This window comes from Macadamia integrifolia, unplaced genomic scaffold (genome assembly GCF_013358625.1).
Source record: "Macadamia integrifolia cultivar HAES 741 unplaced genomic scaffold, SCU_Mint_v3 scaffold2834, whole genome shotgun sequence".
NCBI classification, from domain to species: Eukaryota; Viridiplantae; Streptophyta; class Magnoliopsida; order Proteales; family Proteaceae; genus Macadamia; species Macadamia integrifolia.
The window spans coordinates 1-22,320 of NW_024868995.1; the positions used below are offsets into that span (position 1 = coordinate 1).

The 22,320-nt window shown below is 39.6% G+C and overlaps 1 protein-coding gene across 1 annotated transcript in view; it reads right to left on the reverse strand.

The window, feature by feature from the left end:
• Window positions 1–2,496: 2,496 nt before the first annotated feature.
• LOC122067320 (ethanolamine-phosphate cytidylyltransferase) overlaps window positions 2,497–22,320 on the reverse strand; it is a 28,521-nt gene continuing 8,697 nt past the window's right edge. The window contains exons 3-8 of the mRNA XM_042631150.1: window positions 20,137–20,208; window positions 19,143–19,210; window positions 18,244–18,364; window positions 3,913–3,978; window positions 3,366–3,488; window positions 2,497–2,950 (exon numbers count right to left, since the gene is read on the reverse strand). Of these exons, the coding sequence (XP_042487084.1) occupies window positions 2,879–2,950; window positions 3,366–3,488; window positions 3,913–3,978; window positions 18,244–18,364; window positions 19,143–19,210; window positions 20,137–20,208 (522 nt within the window). The 3' untranslated portion in view covers window positions 2,497–2,878. The remainder of the gene's footprint in view (window positions 2,951–3,365; window positions 3,489–3,912; window positions 3,979–18,243; window positions 18,365–19,142; window positions 19,211–20,136; window positions 20,209–22,320) is intronic.

Here is a 22,320-nt window from a genome sequence, read left to right on the forward strand (position 1 = left end):
AGACCCTAGACCCTAGACCCTAGACCCTAGACCCTAAACCCTTAACACTTAACCCTAAAACCCTTAACCCTAAACCCTTAACACTTAACCCTAAAACCCTTAACCCTAAACCCTTAACACTTAACCCTAAAACCCTAAACCCTAAACCCAAACCCTAAACCCTAAACCCTAAACCCTAAACCCTAAACCCTAAACCCTAAACCCTAAACCCTAAACCCTAAACCCTAAACCCTAAACCCTAAACCCTAAACCCTAAACCCTAAACCCTAAACCCTAAACCCTAAACCCTAAACCCTAAACCCCAAACCCTAAAAACCCTAAACCCCAATCCCTAAACACCAAACCCCAAACCCCAAACCCCAAACCCTAAAAACCCTAAACCCTAAACCCTAAAAACCCTAAACCCTAAACCCTAAACCCTAAACCCTAAACCCTAAAAACCCTAAACCCTAAACCCTAAACCCTAAACCCTAAACCCTAAAAACCCTAAACCCTAAAACCCTAACCCTAAACCCTAAACCCTAAACCCTAAACCCTAAACCCTAAACCCTAAACCCTAAACCCTAAACCCTAAACCCTAAACCCTAAACCCTAAACCCTAAACCCTAAACCCTAAACCCTAAACCCTAAACCCTAAACCCTAACCCCTAAACCCTAAACCCTAAAAAAAACCCTAAACCCTAAACCCTAAAAACCCTAAACCCTAAACCCTAAACCCTGAAACCCTGAAACCCTGAACCCTGAACCCTGAAACCCTGAAACCCTGAAACCCTGAACCCTGAACCCTGAACCCTGAAACCTGAACCCTTAACTCTGAACCCTAAACCCTAAACCCGGACCGAACCGAACCGAAGCCTTATTGGGTCCCCTAACACCTAACCCCTAACCCCTAACCCCTAAACCCTTAACCCTAAACCCTAAACCCTAAACCCTAAAACCCTAAACCCGAAACCCTAAACCCTAAACCCTAAACCCCAAACCCCAAACCCCAAACCCCAAACCCCAAACCCTAAAAACACTGAACCCTGAACCCTGAAACCCTTAACCCTTAACCCTTAACCCTTAACCCTTAAACCTAAACCCTAAACCCGGATCGAACCGAACCGAACCGAAGCCTTTTTGGGATGATTCAGTTTGGAGTATTGCAACCCCAAAACCAAACCGAACCGCATCGAAAACCGGATGAACCCGAAACCAAATCGAAACCGGCTCAAAACCCGGACTGAAACTGAAACCAAACCGATAAGAAACCGAAACACTCCAATATTCATTAAAAAAATCAAAATTTGCATAGTTTTGTAAACATCTGTATGGAAAGTCAAATCCAAACTGGACCAAAAACCAAAAACAACCCGGTTACAAATCGATTTAAGAAACCGAAGACAAACCGAAAAGAAACCGCACCGAAACCAAAACCGAAACCAAACCGAAACTAGAATTTCCTTATTGGTTCGATTTCGGTTTCAACTTTCCCACACCGAAACCGAGCCGGACCGACCGATTGACACCCCTAGCCCTTACCCCGCCCCACTCCAATAAAAAATTGGGGCCACTTCAATAAAACACCCACCCTTCCATTTGCTTTTCCATAGGATTTATTCATGTTTTATTATTTTTCTACCATCGCAATCAAATCCATTAATTATGATCATGGTATATATCACCCAATGGGATCTAATGCAATTGCCCCTAGAGAAATAAATAAATTTACAAAAAAGAGGATGCCTTCCTTACATGGAATCATTCCTTGTACCATATTTTTTTCTAAAGAGGATCAGTTAAGATATAGAAAACAATAAAGGTAGAAAAAACCAACTGATACGCCTCACCATTGATCTTTCCTAATAGACCCAAGGGTGGACGCCAGCAGAGTCCATCTAAAGAAAGCCCAAATGTGGACTATATCCTCTATATCGATGGAATTGATTATTTTTTTCAATTTTTAAATGATGAAATTGAAAATTATTAGAATGAAGCGAAAGCATTGGGAACAAACAAAATTACATATTTACATATCCTGACCGGCTCACTAGTGAACCAAGGAAAAAGATAATCTTAACACCACCAACCCTCCAAACACTCATCCAATGGGTGGGAGGAGTTGAACATGCATCCCCATATGTCGAAAAGGGTTGAGATATATGTCCAAATCCTTTCACCCATTGGATGGTAATTGAAGAGGAATTTGACACCCAACAAAGAAGTCATCCTTTACAATTTCCCATTCCTTTTCCTGCCAAGTTATTATTATTCCCCATCCAAAGTACTCGAAGTCAACTGTCTGACTCACATGGAATGCGGGGTGAGCTTTCAACGAGCTGGTCACTTTTGAGTCTTCTACTTCGATCGAGAAAGTATGGGCGTGGATGCTAGAAAAGCTACCATCTACTCTTCCATATCATTCCACATTTAAACTCCCCAGGGTTAATTAGTGTATCACCTAACTATTGCCATCCAACCAAATTCTATCCATAAACCCCATTGATCACGCATAAATAAGAAAATGAATACAGTTGGATACTCATACACCAAAAATGACCAACAAATGGCAAATACAAGCAACATTTAGCGGGGAAATTAGCTCATAATATACCAAAATGTGGATGGGAATTTTTTTTTTTCATCGGGATGGGGATCGGGATGGGGATGGGGATGGGGATGGGGATGGGGGGGTAGGGTATGGGTGGAAGAAAAATCCGCCTCCTTCAGAACGTCGATTACAATTGACCTTGTTATGCGACGATCTATACTGTTTGCAAATATCATCTCAATTGGATTGGTTAGTGATCTAGACACTACAAATAGACCTCTACTAGAAAAGAAAAGATTTCCCCCAGTAGGCACAAAAGCTAGTGAGATGTCTGCCAACCATTTTCAATCAATCACCTGAGACATAAGTCTTTCCCTCGTAATATCTCCGCTCACTTTCAGCTTTCTTCTCATTGCGCTTCTGCAGAGGGAAGAAAAGGTTAAATAAATAAATAAGAGAGAGAGAGAGAGAGAGAGAGAGAGAGAGAGGCTTGTAATGCAAAAACCCTAAAAGTAACGTCAAAATGTCTCAACATTGATGCTTTCTCTCAGCCTCAATTAAAACACATAGGCTTTCCTGACCTATATTGTTGCTAAAACTCGTCTGCCTCTTCCCCCCACAAAGAAAAGGACAGTGTCTAGCACAGTTAGCCCTCTTAAATATTGTCTTGCAAAATTATTCAACACTCCTCTTCTATATTATCATATGATATATTTACATACCATTGGAATCATATTTCATATTCAATGCATATCTATGTATCAACTTCAGGCAAACATACTAGGCTTTGAATTACTAGAAACCACCAAAACAACCACTGAGAAGAGTAAAGAACCTGATATGCCTCGTGATTTGACACGATCCTTTTTATTATGGTGGTGGTTGTGATATCCAAAGGGCTATCTAACACTCGAAAGATTCTCAAACTCATTGGAACAGCATATGGGTCGCATTTCCCCTGGAACAAGACCACATTCAGTATTAGTAATAAAAGAAACAATTCCATCGCTCAATGGGAGACAACTGTCTGTCATAAAATTCTATGTTTGCACCAAGCATCAGGCACAAAAGCATATTAAGGTACTCTTGTAATGACCCTGGCGATTTATCAGAATGATGTCTGCAATGAATTTAATATATATATATATATATATATAAACATGGAAACAGTATCTCCTGTGAAGCAGGGGGGCAAGTAAATTTCCCCCTCCCAGACCCTGCATTAGTGGGAGCCCCTACACTAGGACACTCTCTTTCTTTATATAAAAAATAAAAATAAAAAGGAAAGAAAAGAAGTACGAGGCAAAAGAAAACCGGTAAAAATAGATCACAGTAACAAACAAACAATTTTAGGAACATCAGAACAATGCAACCAAATTCACCTTCTGGAAATCATTATTTTCTGCAACCGTTCCATGGACAACCAATGAGATATTAAAGGTTGTAATCTGCAATCATCAAAGTTTGTGATAAGTGAGAACTGCATAATCCATGCATTCTGTGAATAAAGATGAATATAAAATGTGGACATCGCAAATTAGCAACACCCTTTGAAAGAGAATGAGAAGGGGGAAGGGGGGGGGGGGGGGGGGGGGAGAGAGGAGGAAGACAGAAGGAAAAGGTATGGTATGCACGAAAGGATCATTACAGGAGTGGCATTTATACTTACCCATAACATTTAAATTAAGTTTTGGGTGTTTCTCGATGTAACCAAGCATGGTTAAAACTAACCAATACACTGTTATTTTTCACTTCCATCATGTGCATTCCATTCTCCACGGTGGAAGGCAAAATCAGTAATTTTGCTGACCTCGCCAGAAACAGAAAAAGTTCATTGGATAACTGATGTGGTTGCAAGATTGGACCAACTTGATCCAGTCGAAGGACCCAGACCAGGAAGAGCCAGATCCAAACCTGGCTTTGAGTTTAGCGAGGATAATTAGGGAATTTTCCTTTGTTTGGGGTTATTTTTATAAATTTATAGTTATTATTTTATTCTTGTCTTGCAGTTGTAGGAGTCCAAGTTAGTTTGTTCAGTTTCAGAAGCATGTATCAATCGAATTGGGGAGTAGAATGAATTGAATATTGGAATTGAGTTTTCCGTTAAAGTTGAAGAATGCTGCCCTGCGTGATCGAAGTGGTTGACTGTTTCAATGTCCCTCTTCATCTGATTTCTTCAACTGTCTCTTCTCATCTCAGGTGCTATCCCACATACCTCCTCTTCATATTCTTTCTTTCTTCCTAGATGATGCAGTTGGGCGTGGGAAGACTTGGGGATAATTTAGTACTATAACTAATTATTTGTTTCCTTATTGCATGTCCTACTAATGTTGGTACACTTTAGAAGGAGCATGACATGGACCAGGTGTATGACTTTTTGACAAGTCTTAATCCTGAATATGACCAGATCAGGGTACAAGTTTTGGGTCGCAAGACTTTTCCAACTCTTCTCCAGGCATATAACTTAGTTCTATCTGAGGGTCACTATAGCTCTATTATACTACCCTCTACAATTCTTGTTCGGTCTGCACTGTTGGCTACTCCGACTGCTGAAACCCCGTCTAAGGGTTCTACCGCTCCTCAGGAAACTGTTCAGTGTGATTATTGTGGTCGCCCTCACGATACTAGGGAAACATGCTGGAAGCTCCATGGTCGACCCAAGGGTGGGCGTAATAGCAAAACTGGAAAACAAGGCCCCTAGGCCCATCTGTCTGAGTCTGTTGACAGTGCCTCTACTACTGCCCTGTTCTCTTTGGATCAAATGGCTGCCCTCAAGCAACTAATGCCACAATTACGCACTTCTCCTGCTCCTTCTCTTGTGTCCAACCTTGCTCAAACAGGTAGTTTCCTTGTTTCTTCCTCTCATTCTCCTTTTATGGTTACTTGATTTGGGTGCTACCGATCATATGACAAGTAGCTCTGAGGTCTTCCATACTTATATTCCTTGTTCCGGTCAGGATAAGGTAAGTGTGGCTGACGATTCCTTGTCCCCCATTTCTGGTAAAGGCTCCGTTTCTTGTACCTTTACAATTTCTCTTCCATCAGTGTTGCATGTCCCAAAATTATGTGCTAACCTTGTGTTTCCATCTATCGTTTAACTAAGGAGTTGAATTGTTCTGTTCACTTTTTTTCTACCCACTGCCTTTTTCAGGATCTAGTGATGAGTGCAACGATTGGGTATGTTCAGGTCCGTGATGGACTCTACTACTTGGATTCTCCACAAGCTATGCGTCCTCCTATGGCAGCGCATACTCTCCGTTCTGATAGCTCTCTCTCTCACAACTCCAACAGTGGTACCGTTGTCTGGGACATCCTTTTTTTCATATTTACATCGCATGTTTCCTACTTTAGTTAAACATTGTGGTTTGAAACAACTTAAGTGTGATGTATGTAAGTTTGCTAAACATGCACGCACCTCTTACTTTCCTACTGAAAATAAAAGTGACATTCATTTTTTTATTATTCATTCAGATTTGTGGGGTCCTCGGACAATTAATAAGAATGATTTTCATTGGTTTATTACTTTATTAATAATTGTACTCGTTTAACATGGGTATATCTGTTGCATAATAAGCTTGATGCCTTCTTTTGTTTTAAATCTTTCCACGCCATGCTTCATACCCAATTTAATGCCATTATACAAGTCCTTCGTAGTGACAATGGCACTGAGTATATAGATGAGGAGTTTCAAAATTACCTTGATTCTCAAGGCATTCTCTCCCAAACAACTTGTGTTAGGACACCTGAACAAAATGGGATCTCGGAGCGCAAGAATCGTCATCTCCTTGACGTTGCCCGGGCTCTAATGTTTGCTACTAGTATTCTTAAATATCTCTGGGGCGATGCCGTTGTTACTGCTGCCCACCTACTAACCGGGTGCCCTCTAGTGTACTTAACGTTAAGCCCCTTATTTCTTTTCTCCCTAATCCTACAATTGTTTCTAGTCTTCCTCCTCGGATATTTGGGTGTGTCTGTTTTGCCCATAATTCCTCTCCTTCAAGGTCCAAGCTTGATCCTCAGACTGTAAAGTGCGTCTTCCTTGGTTACTCAGCTTTTCAAAAGGGTATAAGTGTTATCACCCTCCTACTCACCGCTTATATGTTACTATGGATGTCACTTTTCATGAGTTTGAGGTGTATTTCACGTCACCTCTTCAGGGGGAGAGTCTTGAGGAAGAGCCTCCTTTTATTATTGATACATCCCCTATTATGGGTATGTCTCCCATTCAGGGGGAGCCACTAGATCAGCCTATAAGAGATGTGATCATTTACACTAGGAGGTCCAAGGAGCAAGACGCCAAGGAGCAAGCCATACCCTTCTGATGCACCTCCATCGGATCCACCAGTATCGGGTAATACTTTTCTCATACTTGATATTGTACATGTTACTTCTTTAGAGCCTCCAGTACTTGTTATTATACCTTTTGCTCTTACAATGGACGATCTTCCTATCGCTATTAGAAAAGAAGTTTGTTCCTGTACCAAGCATTCCATCTCCAATTTTGTTTCATATGCATCTTTATCGCCCTCCTATAGGGCCTTTGTTTCTTCATTGTTTTTTGGGTCTATTCCACATGGTTGGAAGGAAGCCATAAATGATCCAAAGTCGAAAGCTGCAATGATTGAGGAAATGCTAGCATTAGCTAAAAATGGTAACCGAGAACTTGTTCTTCCTCTTCAAGGAAAGAAATTAGTTAGGTGAAAGTGGGTGTTTACAATCAAGCAGAAGGCAGATGGGAGAGTTAAGTGGTACAAGGCACACTTGGTGGCTAAGGGCTTTACCCAAACCTATGGGATTGATTACCAGGAAACCTTTGCCCCAGTTAAAAAGATGACCTCTATCAGGGCATTACTATCTGTTGCTGCAAATCTGGAATGGAATCTTCAACAACTAGATGTCAAGAATGCGTTCTTAAATGGAGATCTTGAAGAGGAAATTTATATGGATGTTCCTCCTAGCTTTGCCACTCCTTTCAGTGTCAGACATGTCTGCAAGTTGAAAAAGTCGTACGGCCTCAAGTAGTCTCCTAGGGCATGGTTTCACTTGTTCATAAAAACTATAATAAGCTTTGGATATAGACAGAGTCAAGCACAAACACACTTTGTTCACAAAGGCGAAAGGTAACCAGGTCACTGCTTTGATTGTCTATGTTGACAATATTGTGTTTACTGGTAACAATAATGAGATCTCCAACTTTAAGGCCTTACTAGCAGCAGAGTTCGAGAATAGGACCTACGACCCCTTCAGTATTTTCTTGGCATTAAAGTGGCTAGATCTAACAGAGATATCTTCATTTCCCAAAGGAAGTATGTTTTGGATCTCCTTGGTGAGGATAGGTATGCTTGGGTGCAAGCCTGCGAATGCCCCTATGGAGGTCAATCATCAGCTGAACAGTTCAATGGGTGACTGTTGATAAAGAGCAGTACCAGAGACTTGTTGGCCGTCTGATCTACCTGTCCTACACCAGGCCCGAGCTTATGATGTGGGTATTGTTAGCCATTCTCTTCATGATCCCAGGACACCTCACCTTGATGTTGTGTACCAAATCCTACAGTACTTGAAATCCGCTCCTAGAAAGGGTAATTTGTATTCTAATCAGGGGCACTTGATGATTGAGGTCTTTACTGATGCTAACTGGGCTGGATCTATTGATGATCGGCAATCTACCTCTGGGTATTGTACTTTCCTTGGAGGGAACCTTGTTACTTGGCGTAGCCAGAAACAATCCATGGTATCTCAGTCTAGTGCTGCAGCCGAATATCACGCAATGGCCCAAGGGATTTGTGAGCTGGTCTGACTTAAGAGCCTAGTGAGTGATCTCTGAGTTAATGTTGAAGGTCCTATGCGTCTGTACTGTGATAACAAGGTAGCCATCAGCATCGCTCACAACCTTGTTTAGCATGATAGGACCAAGCATATTGAGATTGATAGACACTTCATCAAAGAGAAGTTTGACCAAAGGACTGTTTGCATTCCCTTTGTTAGTACTGCAAATCAGTTAGCCACTGTGTTTACTAAGGTTGTTTCACTGTAAGGCATTTCATCCTCTCATCTCAAGTTAGGCATGTATGATATATTTGCACCAACTTGAGGGGGAGTGTTGAGATGATCATAGTTAGTTTTAGTTTTACTTTGGTTAAGTTTTATTATTTTCTATTTACCGTAATAAGTTTTGTAGATAGGGACGCTTAGTTAGTGTTATCTTACTTCCTTATTTGATTTATTGTAATCTTCTTATAAATAAAAAAAACCTTTGTCATTACTGACAAGTCGAATAATTCCCTAATCTTTGATTCTCAACTCTATCTCCAATTAATAGGTCACAGATATACCCATCCCATCTCTTCACAATGTCCTCATCCCTTACCAACACTCTTCCATCCTCACCTTTGATAAACCTCACCTGGTCGAACCCTTTTTGTCTCTCATCTTAGCTATCTTATAAATAGCTTTTACTCCCTCTTTCATGTTAAGGTTGATATGGAGATCCTCATATTTCTTTTCCTTAGCCATCCCCACAATCTTCCTAGCTTCATTTCTGGCATCATAATACCTCTTTTAATCCTCTATTTCCTTATTCCTTTACCATGTCTCAAAACAGACTTTCTTAGCCTTAATAGTCGCTTGTACCCCATCATCCCACCACTAAGTCTCCCTAGGGACTGACGACTACCCTTTGCCTCACCTAGCACATCTTTGGCACCCTTTTAATACAAGACATCATATCATTCCACATCATATTGGTGTCTCCCACAAAGTCCCGCTTTCCTTCTTTGACCACATTATCAGTAATGTCCTTAGGTACTTCCCCTTTAGTCTCCAGTCTCCACCACCTTATCTTAGGGTACATCAGTTCTCTCTTCCTGCACTACTGTGTACTGAGGCGCATATCTAGGACCACCAGTCTATGTTGGGTGGTTAGGCTCTCCCCAGGGATAACTTTACGATCCTTACACACCATCCTGTCTGCCCTTTTAGTTAAGAAGAAGTCTATTTGGTTGGCATGATTCCCACTTTTATATGTTACCAAGTGTTCATGTCTTTTCTCAAAAGAAGTGTTCACAATGGACAAATTATAGGTCATCGCAAAGTCTAGGATTGAGGGTCCCTCATTCCTCTCCCCAACCCTATAGCCCCCATGGACATCTCTGTATCCTCTACGATCACTCCCAACGTGCCCATTCAGGTCACCTCCAATAATAATTGATTCATCTTGACAGTAAAAGGAAAAGGAAAGGAACACACCACAACAAATCAGAAAAATCTCACCTAAATGGGTCTGCTACATGGATTCTTGCCCTTTCAGATGGATCTAACTAAGGTCATACTTGAGACTAGACCTAAACTATGCATGTCTTGCCTCACTGCTCCCTATGGTCATTTTAGGTCTGCCAAGCTCTTTTAGATCCTTCAATCTGAATCAGATCACTCCTCCTTGCTGGTGCACCCTTAAGCTTCCGTCGAATATAGCCATACCACCTCAAACAACTTTCTGGAACCTAATTATGAATTAGGGCAGCACCAAAATCAGCTCTAACATGGTCATTCCTTAATTTATCCTTCCTAGTCATTGAGAAACTCAAAAGGAAAATACCATTTGGTTTGGTTTTCGTTTTTACCATTGATAAGCGTTGGGACAAAAGAAACATAGTAATAAGTTCAGCAGCAGAAATAGGAGAAGTAACCTAAGGCAACAACCTCGATAAATTGAAGAGGTTTCCAAGTCTTGAGCATGCAAAATAAGAAAAGAATTTCAACTATTTTATCCAGCTAAAAACCAAAGAGAGAAGAAATTAATGTTCCAAATGATGAAGATTCGGCCTGAATTTCTAGAAAGAAATATAGGAAGAGAGAGGGTTTGAGGGGAGAAGAAGAATCAGTACAGATGTCGTGATGCAAAGAAGTCACTTAAAGGGCTTATTTTATTGGAAATATGCCTTGGGTTGGGTTATATAGGTGTTGCACCTTTGATCGTGGCCTAAAATATAAATATAAAGTAGAAAACGAGATTTACTTCATTAGTTTAGTTAGAGTCCTAGTCTTCATATGTTTTGGTTTTTATTTTGTTTAGGTCCAACTCCATGTTGGAGTTTTTTTAGGAGCCTTATTACATGGTAATGAGTTCAGCGGCAAAAATAGAAGAAGTTTTTCTTGAATTTATTCAAGTCTTCTACAAGGTTGGATGTCACATGTTTTTTTTTTTTTTTCAGATTAAGTAATTCAGCCATCTGATCGAACTCAACTTTTGACCAGGCATTCAAGAACCCTAATTTAGAGATCGATTCAAATCAAGACCCTTTTCTGATGGTTTGATCTTTAGATATTTGCAAAATACCAAACCTGCTTTTCCCTTCTCAAGATCTAGAAAAAGTTACTATTTTGTGTTCAAATAGTTATTGTTTTGCTTTCATTTGCTGGTTCAAGTTAACTTTTGAAATCAAAGACTGCTTGTGCATTATTACCCTAATTTCTCAACCCTAATTTTAGGTTGTAAATTATTGTTTTGCCCCTCATGGTTATTGTTTTATTTTTCCTCCATAGTTGATATCTTATTTCACTCCTAGTCTTCATTATTTGCATCTAACTATCCTTTGAGTATAGATCCTTGTCAACTGGCTGCTATTTTGATTCTTTTAGATATAGTACATCACGCCGAGGCATGTAGGGTGGGGTTCCCTGGAGGAGGAATTCGAATAGATGGTGGAAAAGGTCCTACAAAGTAAAGAGAAATTTGGATATTTTCTTTGCAAAGAGGGAGTTGAGTAACAAATGTTGGGTCCATTAAATTTCCTACGTTTAACAGCAACAATCACCCTTCTTGTTACTGGCAATCAACTTTCCCACTGACGGTGTAATTGGGAGGAATCCATGTTCCCTGTGAAATCAAGGAGCTCCTTGACATGATGTGTTGCAAAATCATATTATTATCCCTCCTATTATAGTGTCATGTCATTGTATGGAGGGAAAAAAGTCGGAGTACAAATTCTGTTACATATAGAGAGAGAGGGAGAGAGAGAGGGAAAACTTGTAAACAAGGTTGGTTACAACAAAATTGTACCCTTACTTGTTGCCCTTTTAGTATAACACTTCTTTTTCCATGAGGGTAAATCCTGCATCAAATAACTTTTAGCTTTTGGAAAACCATTTTTACCCTACATTAAATACTACATCAAAAAACTTTTGGGAATAAGACGAGGCAATTAATTAGTTCACCACTTTGGTGACAAGTTGTTCCAACAACAACAACAAATCCATATCCAAACTAAATAGGTCGGCAATATGGATCCTTGCCCTCTAATCAGCTCTATCAACATCATACTAGATATGAGGCCTCAGCTAGGCATGTCTTTTCTCACCACTTCTCCTAAGGTCATTTTAAGTCTGCCCCTAGCTCTTTTAGAGCCTTCAATCTGAATCAAATCTCTCCTCTGTGCTGAAGCATCCACAAGCCTCCATTGATAATGGCCATACCACCTTAACCGACTTTCTCGCAGCTTATCATGTATCAGAGCTACTCCCAAATCAGCTCTAACATGAACATTCCTCACTTTATCCTTTCAAGTTTTACCACTCATCCACCTCAACATCCTCATCTCCACTACACTAAGTTTATTTGCATTATGTTTCTTAATTTCCCAACCTTCCACATCATATATCATAGCTACTCGTATGACTACATCATCCTCTATATCACTTTCTTTATTCATGATAAAGCTCAGATACCTAAAATAATCACTTTGTGGAGCCTCCCTCTCATCAATTTTCAGCACCTCATTATCGCAACTATTTCAAAAAAATGCGAATAATTCATATTAATAACATTTCAAAAAAAAAAACGAATAATATGTATTAATTCGAAGCTGAATTTTAAAGACCTTATTTCCACCAAAATTTTGACCAAGTTTTCAAATTAACAAAATGAATTATTACATATTTTACAAGTACCAAATAATTCCCAAATTCGAACTTTCTAACTAGGCTAATCACGAGTAAATATATATATTCTAATAAAGGGAGAAGATTTCATACGATGCCAGAGTGCAGTTTTGGACCAATAGGAAGGATGGGCAACGGGAAGAAATGAGAGGATGTGGGATCCAAGGGAGGATATGAGATGGCAAGCGAAGAATCTACACACTCGCGTTGTACGCATCCTTTTCCCTCTAATAAATAACTCAATTTTCAGAGAAATATTTTATTTCTGAGAAAATTTTGTAATACTATTCAGACAAAACCAGACTATTTATAAACCAAACCTGGTATCAAATCTTCAAAACTGTTTGAACTAGTCCAGTCCAATATTTACAGATCAAATGGAAATATATCCAAAAAAAAAACATTACAAAAACATTAAACACCAAAAAGGTTGATTCAACCCAATTTTCAAGAAAGCCATGGAATTTGGCCCAACAAGATGCCATTTTGCCTCGTCAACCCAAATTTGGATGATCTTCGAACTGTGAGATGCCAGATCCAACCGACCACCCAAATTTAACTGCTACATTATAACTGAATTTTAAACTATGGATGAGACTAACTAAACCATCCAAATATTTTAGCAAGAAGAATTCAATTTTTGGTCTAGCCCATGGTCTTAAGTCCTCAAATCACCATCATAGCACTCCTCTTGGCAACTTGGCAATGTATGGCCTTTTGTGCACATGCCCAAACAGACTCAAAACAGCTCTCATCAAAGGAGGGAGCTAGATCTATCTAATCCTTGGGTCATGGTAGAGAGGCCTCTATTGCTGAGATCATCTCCAATGGTAGCTCCCCCCCCCCCCAACTTCATCAATCATCTGGGATGCCCTTCCTCCGCTTCTCCCCGTCCACAAGGGAAGAGATGCAGAGTCTCTTGGCTTCCCTCTCCCATAGGTCTCTTCAGTTCCTCTTCAGCTTAGTACTTCAATCGAGTAGTCCCCTTGCCCCTTGATGCAAGATAGTTTGGTTCAAAGGGCACATTCCCTAGCACAGCTTCACAATTGGGAGGGCCCTCTCAAACTGCCTCCCCACCCAGGCATTCCCCATTCACAGGCAAATCCAAGTCTCTTCCTCTAGCTGCCTCTGCTGGAATGGCCTTGCAGATGCTAACCACATTTTCTTCTCCTGTGCTTTCTCCACTATTTGGAAGAGAGTCCTTAGCTCCTATTGATCGACTAGAAGAAGGATCCTCTCCCTCCAAAGGAATGAACTTGGCTTGATATGAATTTTGGAGGAAACACCATTTGTGACACCACCGGCAAGCTTTCCTTTTGTGCCTCCATCAACCACATTTGGATGGAACATGATATTCGAATATGGACTCCCAACGCCCGATCTTTTGATAAGATTTGGAAGGCCATCTTCTTTGATGTCAGTTCAAAACTTGTCATGCTACCCCACTCTGATGTAAAATATTCCCCAAGGAACAGACTCAAGTCCCTTCTTCAGCACCCTCCTTGAGGGCCCTTACTGCTTGTGTTGTTTAGTTTTGTTTGTTGCTTGTTTTTTCCCTTGGGGCCCGCCCCTATATATTCTTCTTTTTCCTCCTTGGTAATGAATTTCTTTTTCACCCAAAAAAAAAAAATTCCCATTATTTTTACAGTTTCTAGTTCAGCCACCTATCCATCTCAACATCCACATCTCAGGAACACTTGTTTTGTTTTATGTTTGCTGTGTTTCTCACCCAAATTCAGCTCAATAAAATTAATTTGATACACCCCTCCAGAAAGGACAACAAAAAATATGTAACATTTAAAGATTATTTAAAACAAATGAATCTCGCACAGATTAAGCAAGCAACAAGTAAAAGAAAATAAGGGAACTTAAAATACCTCAATTATTAATTAATTTCGCATGCCTTTCAAGATATTATAACACTCCTCATTGTTGGGAATACCACTCTCCATAATGGTTTTGATGATAACAAACAAGTGTACGTGCAACTAACCATTTTCATACCAAGTATGTTGTGAAGGATCAAGACACAAGGTTGCTTGACCTCTAAATCTACAATATGGAAAAACACGTCGAAGACCGAAGACTTGAAGCAAGAGATCGAAGATCGAAGAGTTAAAGCAAGTGATCGAAGATCGAAGACTTGAAGCACGTCGAAGATTGAAGACCTGACGCAAGTGATCGAAGACACGAAGCCTAGAAGACTTTAAGACAAGTTTCTAGAATAGGTTGTAAAAACACACACTTGCACGCACCACACTCATGCATGCATGTGCTAGGAAGACCCTAAGTAAGTTGGTCTCGTGTTCGTGTCTGATAGACAGTCAAAAACACAAAACAGAGACCATCCAGTACTTACCGGATTGAACCGGTAAGTACTGGATAGCCTCTGTGATGAAAATTTTCTTAGATACAACCAACAGAGACCATCCGGTACCTATCGGATGGATCCGAATACTCTTCTGGTTGGACGGATTGGTTCCGGATGAGATATACATCTCAGACATGGCCAACAGAGGCCATCCAGTATCTACCGGATTGAACCGGTACCTACCGGATGACCCCTGAACACCTACAACGGCTATATTTTGGACACAACGGCTAGTTTTATGAGTCTAACGGCTATAATTTGTCCAACGGTAACATGATCCGGTACTTATCGGATCCAACCGGTACTTACCAATTGAGGCAACTTTTGTCCGTTTGAGTTTATTCTCATTCCAAAATTGGAGATATTGTTACCCAAATTAAGCCCAACCCTCTCACATATAAATACCCCACTAATGGATTTATTAATTAGCAATTAAGAGAGCATTAAACAATCATTATCAAAGCCATTGAGTGAAAGTCAAGCTGTGTTCTTTCAAGTTCCAACTTTGTGATTAAAAACTCAAGTTCCAAGGAACTCAATGTTGTTTTATGGTTGTCCTTGTTGGCAACTCTGCCACGTGGCGGTGATGACGTGGCCAGTTTGGGTGACGTGGATGAAAATGATGACATGGCAGTGTCCAGTGTCACCGATGAGATAACATAGCAGCTTGGTATGCATGGAGTGGTTTAATACATCATTAATAGGTGGTGCGGGTTTCTAGGTCAAAACTGGCAAAATTGGCCTATTTACGATCGAGGGCATTTTCGGCAATGAAAATGACATTTTTGGAAGATCAGTTCTTCATGAAAAAGATAGATTGTAATTTACCTAGTCCAGTGCATTTGATTTCGTCACATTCCGATACCGTATGAAGAAGTTACGGCATTTGTGGCAGTCGAGGGCAGTTTCGGCATTGAAGATGAATTTTTTAAAGGAAGTGTTCTACATGTAACAATACGACAAAAATACAATCTTTCCAACGGTTCTGATTTCATCGCATTCCGATTCCGTATGAGAAAGATACGTCATTGGAAAGGTGTAGGGGCATTTTGGTCTTTTTACATGGATGATTCAGATGATTGAGTCTTCTGAAAAGTTGTAGAGCATCCAGTTACGATTCCAACGCACTTCGTTTCATCTCGATCGGATATCGTATGAAAAAGTTATAAGTGTTTCCGTAAAGTCGGTTTGAAAATCCAAACCGAAAATCCATCAGTTGCTCTCAGTGTTTGGTGGATTTTTCGGAATTTATTTTTGAAATTTGAAGGGTTTTTGTGTAATTTAAAGATTTTGAAGGTCTAAGTTGTAAGGGGTCTTTAAGCACTGAAACATATGGAGGCAGGGGCTTGATTGTAATAAAGAGGAGTAAAGGGAAGTGAAATGGATGGCCAAGATTCGACCACGTAGGCTTGATGCCCATCCAAAGGCTGCTGAGATTTTGTGCTGACATGGACGAGATAGATGCTTGCGCGTAGAATTTGATTGGTTAGGTGCATAATTCTTTATGCACTGGCGCTACACCTTATCAAGGTATGTTGTGGTGTTTCGCGCGTGTATAGAAGGTATAAAAAAGATTCTAATCTTAATGATCTCATGAAATCTGATTAAAGCATCATGGAGGATTCGGATCCAATGGTCGATATGCATTTCTCTTTTGTGAGTGGGAGACAAGCTCCCTTAAAATCCGGAAAAGCAACCAATCATAGATCGACAACACTTCTGACGATGTCAGTGCCTACGTCATGATGACGTCATCGAGATTCAAATTTAATGGTTTGGATCTATTGTCCGTTGGTTTAATCCAACGGCTTAGATTACAAGATCTTTTATATGAGATCTACGGTCAGATTTCGCCCCTGTTGCGCGTAGCCTACGCCAACCTCCGAAGATTCCATTTTGAGTGTTCTGGTTGGTCCAACTTCAAATGGTCATATCTCCCTCATCTTAACTCCGATTTGAGTGATTCAAGTTGGATATTCTTCATCTCTCCGAGCTCTACACATCAGAGGGAAGAAATCATGCAGAGGGGTTGCTGAGGTGGTCGAAAAATGAGTTGAAGCTCGTGGAAGGCTAAGGGTTTGAATGAAAGACTTCCATCCTCTTGCACTTCATCCATAGCCCCCATTAGAGGCTTAGGAAGTTGTTGGAAACTAAGGTAGCAAGTTCTATTGGTTGTTGCCAAGAGAAAAGAAAAGAAAATTAGAAGAGAAGAGAAAAAGAGGGAAATAGAGAAGAAGTTTTTTCCTCTCTTTGTGTGTGTGTGAATGTGAATGTGAATGTGAATGCCATTGTTACTCCATGAAAGTAAAGACAAGGAGAAAAGAAAGAAGAAGAAGAACCTAGAATTTGGTTCTTGTGAGTTGCTTCAAGAAATCCAAGTGCCAACCGGGGTTGAAGCATTGGCGGCACCGAGACAACGTGATTGTGGTCCGCGTCAAGTGGAGAACGACATTATTGCATCTCCGACGGTTACTCCTTGCCAAGTGTGGATGTGCATACGACTGTGTATGTCTGTGACAGTGATTACTGCGTGAGGTTTATGAGACAGCTCTGGGCAGCAATACAGGTTATGTGAGTAAGTTTCATGCAACAGTAAGAATGATCAGTAGTATACATAGCAGCTCTGGGCAGCATCAATAGACTGTGCTATTGAAGTGCAAATAGTGATTGCCACATCAGGGGTACAGTTGAAAAGTGAAAAAATATTTAACACACTGATTCACCCCCCCTCTCAGTGTCAATCGGGACCCAACACTCAAGTGCGAATTAGAAGTCTCCATCATCCTTCATATCCAAAGGGAGACATTTAATGTGCATGTTTTTATTCATTTCATATTCATAGCACGCACCGCACAAGGTAACTCAAAAACTCTATTCCACTTTTCTCTATTACACTTGTCTAGACTGTATTTAGGCTAGTGGAGGATTCTCTTGTCCTATCAAGATTGTAAGGGTGCTTCTCTACCTGTAAAAGAAATTGTAAGGGTGCCTCTCTACCTGTAAAGGAGATTGTGTAAAAGGTTTTCTTCTCTACCTACTGTACTAAAAGGGAGAACTAATGGAATACCTTACAAAAGGATTTTGTAAGGAGTGGAATAGACTCAGGTTGAGTCGAACCACTATAAATCTCGGTGTAGTGTCATTGTGAATTTTTATTCCGCATTATTTTTAATTTATAATCACATTTGGAAATTTAATACATTTGAAAATATTTTAATTTCCACTAGTATAACCTATTCACTCCCCCTCTAGGTTTTTTCAATCATCAATTGTGTGCATAAAGCACGCCAACAATCAACAATTGATTTATCCATACTATAGAACATAAGCATGCAAAAATGATAGCAATAGAAACCAACACAAAGAAAAAAAAAAAACAAAAACAAAAACAAAAAAAAAAACTAACCATGTCTCTTGAAACTTCCCAAGGAGCTCCAATTATCACCTCGTCTACATATCGACAAGCCAAAACGCTCAAACTTCTCTCATGAAGATTCATGATAGGGCGATGCACCCCTATATTAGCACTGCAAGAAGAATCCATATAATAGCGGGAAAAAATTATATCATCATATTTTTTTTATAAGAAAGAATGTCGTTTCATATGAATATATTGAAACATTAGGACTCTAGCTGCAAATCTCTATCAATGCCCAAGTAATTTCTAAGGAAGCGGAACACCCAATCATAATTTACAATGTATAGCCCCATAAGCCTTGAATCACCCCTAACGAAATGAATGGTGACGTCAGGTCCCACAGCCACATGCAGGCATTATGGAAACTGAAAGGCAAGAAGGAAATAAAAGAATTTGAAAAAATTCTCTCAGCAAGCAGTGCAGAAAATTCTGATTTTCGGGCTGCACATTGAAGAGAACATGAAGATTTTTCCTGGGCTTCCTTCAAATGCAACCACTTTCAGATCATTAAGGGATGAGAAATTCTTTTGTTACTACAACTGCATGTTTCCTTTTTAAGATCCAAGACCAGCTTCTTTGTATTTTTGTACTGGATATATCAACCAGCTCTCTTATTATTGTTACATACACAACTGACCTTCTCAGGAGGAAAATATTAAGGGAAACAATAATAGGATAGAACCAACACATCAACAAAAAGTTAATCCCATCTATATACTAGATTGTAAAGAAAAATAATTTTGTAAGTCAACAAAAACCCACAATGCTATAACAACAAATTTTCAAGAGATCAATCCCTTCAAGAAAACATACTGGAAGAACGTCAGCTAATACTGAAAAGTCGAACAAACATCTCAAAATTTAACAAAAAGAAAGAAGTTTATGACCTGACTGTTTGATCAGTGTGAATCCCAACAAGAAGAAAATCTCCAAGCCCTCGAGCAAGTTTCAGTATCTATACAGGAGGTGAAAACATAAAATCAACAAATATAACTCGGATTTTCTTCCAAGGAGAGGGGGTTGGGGAGGGAATAAACTGAATCGCAGATAATATACAAAGAGTTAACAGCAGCAACAACAATAACAACATAATGGCAACCGTTACAATAATAGAACAAACAAATATAAGAAGCAAAATGTATGTGTTGATTTTCTAGGTGTGCCAAGTATATATTGATGAATCCCTCTAGGGTGAGCTTGATGTGTGTTATATATGGACCGAGGAGTTGATTCATATCAAGGTGTGAATGATTTTGGGGGTCACTCGACATGTGCCTCATGAAGTTCAAGTTGAATGGACTTTACTAATTCGTTACTATGGATTAACAATGTTCCTGGCCATATGGGTTTTTCTTTTGACATGCTCTGTTATCTCAACGGCATGTGTGAAGTGATTCGGACTACTATTTTGTGCCTTCAAAGCATTGTAATGATACAACTAAAATTAACGGAATTATTGGTTGCACTGGTACCCTTGACAACATTTTAGTAGTTTCAAATGTTAGTATCATTGGATACTAGTTGATGGAATTTTTCCAAATATTAGAGGTTAAGAAGTTGAAGAATGGCTTTTGACTTATTAAGATGGCATTTTTGTAATTTATAGGAATTGGAGTGATTCTAACAATTGCATACCAAACGCTGATTCTGCTCTGAGTCATTCCGGAATCAATTCCAGAAATGTTTACCAAATGGTGATCTTACTCCCAAAAAAAAATGGAATCCAAAAAAATCAATTCCATCTAGAATCAACGAATTGGGAGTGGGATGTTTATCAATCGGGGCATAAATGACAATGAAGAAAAGCATCCCAATAAAAATTACTAACAAATAAATACATAATGGACCACAGCTTTTCAATGGACAATGGGTAAAGAATACCTGTACATGCCCAGCATGAAAAAGATCAAAAGCTCCATCTATGTAAACTATACGAGCACCAGGTCCTGCTCCCTGCAACAATAAACACAAACATATGGTAACTACTAACAAGATAAATTGTTGGGAGCATAGTTGTCAGATTTTGACATCAAAATCGTTGATGCTCCATAATTCTATAAATCAAGAATGGTGTTAAATTAATATAACAAGAGAAGCTTGTCCTAACCACAAGGGGGCATAATATCAACCAGCAAATATGCAATTATGCAGTTCCCATTATCCACATAAAAGGGCAGGCAGTAGAAAGAATGGAGGGCCAGGAGTAGGGACGAAATCCCTGAGATGTCTGAGAGTTGCAGGGGAGAGGAGAAATAGCACAAAGAAAGTGGGGGGGGGGTGAATCACAACGCACAGCCCTCAAGCTTCAACCACACAAACTCAATTCATCTTTGCATTCTCTGATTTGTCCAATGGTTACAATCATTATATAGGGAAAATAAAGACATAAAAAGGAAATCAACTGAAATAGGAAACTACCATAACTAAGCAAGGAAACAAATTGCAAACCGACTCTCTAAATCCTATGTATGCAACTTCCTAAAAATAAACAAAATAAAATAAACTAAAGATATTATTCTCCTAAATAAAATAACTATTAAATTACTACTGGACCAAAAACTCATATGGATCCGGTTCATCTCTATCTGGATACCCAGATGGGTATGGATCGCTTTATGGGTGCGTATCTGCATCAATTGATCTCTAGTAAGAGATTTAGAACCATCGTCCAAGTTTTCTCTTTGGAGCAACTATGGACCCACTATGGCAAGATGGTAAATATATGGAAGTGTAGAATAGAGTGGCAAATTTGTAATTAAGTTGAAGTCTTAAGTGGGTGGCAGGGTTGTAAATATGTTGGAGTTCAATTTAAACCCAAAGGAATAATATCACGTATGCCCTTAAGGGTATACTTGGAAGGTAGTGGAAAAAGGATAACAAGGGTTAAGGGCAGATTAGAAGGGCAATACTGGAAAATAAAAAGAATTTAAAGAAAAGATCAAAAAGGCGATCGTGGGGTTGGGGGTTTCATCGTAAACCGACAAAGGGAGTTGCTCCTTGTTGGAGATGAAGTCCAAAAAGGGGATTTTTCTTTTCTCTGTCAGAGCAAGGAAACCACAAGGGCTGGGCTGCAACAAAGGGTGGGGACGACACGAGGAAGAAGAAAGGAACACAAGGGGTGTCATTGCTTGGAGTTGAATCGTGGTGAAGAGCTTTGAACCAGGTAAGTCTTTCTTTTCTTTTTTTCCGTTGCTTCTCTCTTCTCTTCTCTCCTCTCCTCTCTTCTCCTGTTTCTTTTCCTTCCTTTTTTATGCCCTCTCGGTTTCTCTGCTTCTTCTTTTTTTCTTTTCTGGCAAACTCCTTGAAAAGAGGTTCGATCGAGGGGAAAAAAGGAGAGAAGGGTGGTGGGGATATGGCAGGGCTGACTCGAAGGGAGGATGGGTTCTTTTTCAACACTTTTTTTTTATTGACTGTTGGTGGAAACGACTGAAGAGTAAAGGGTGGGTTACTAGGGAAGATGGAAGGGTTTGGGAATGGCTCGATTCTCTGTTTTGAACAGAGATCTTTTTCTTTCTTTTTTTTTTGGCTCTCAGTTATTGACAGAACTAGGAAAGCAGAGGAATGGGAAGAAACTTGAGAAGAAATAAATTGATGAGGAAGGACAGGATCCTTCGGCTCTAATACCAAGTTGATGGAGGGCCAATAGGGGTAGGAAAGAAATCTCTAAAATGTCTTAGAGTTGCAGGGGAGAGGAAGGAATCCACAAAGAAAATGGGGGGAAAGGAAATCACACGCACAGCCCTCAGGCTTCATGATGCAGCAGCGCTCCGATGGATCGAACCAAACCCGCTTCAAAACCCGGACCAAGACCCAGATCCAATTTGGGTTCCAAGTTACTAATTTGGATTCAAGATTAATAGAATATTTTAGGATTTTATTTTATTTTGAGAATATTTGTTTCCTATTTGAGTCCTTATTTGCTTCTAATTATGTTAGCCTAGGTGTAGGAGATTTTTATTTCTATCATAGTCTTTGATTTTAATTAGAATGTTTTAATTTTATTTTATTATATATTAGACATATAATTCATGGGAAGATTGGTTGATTAATGAAGAAAAGAAAATG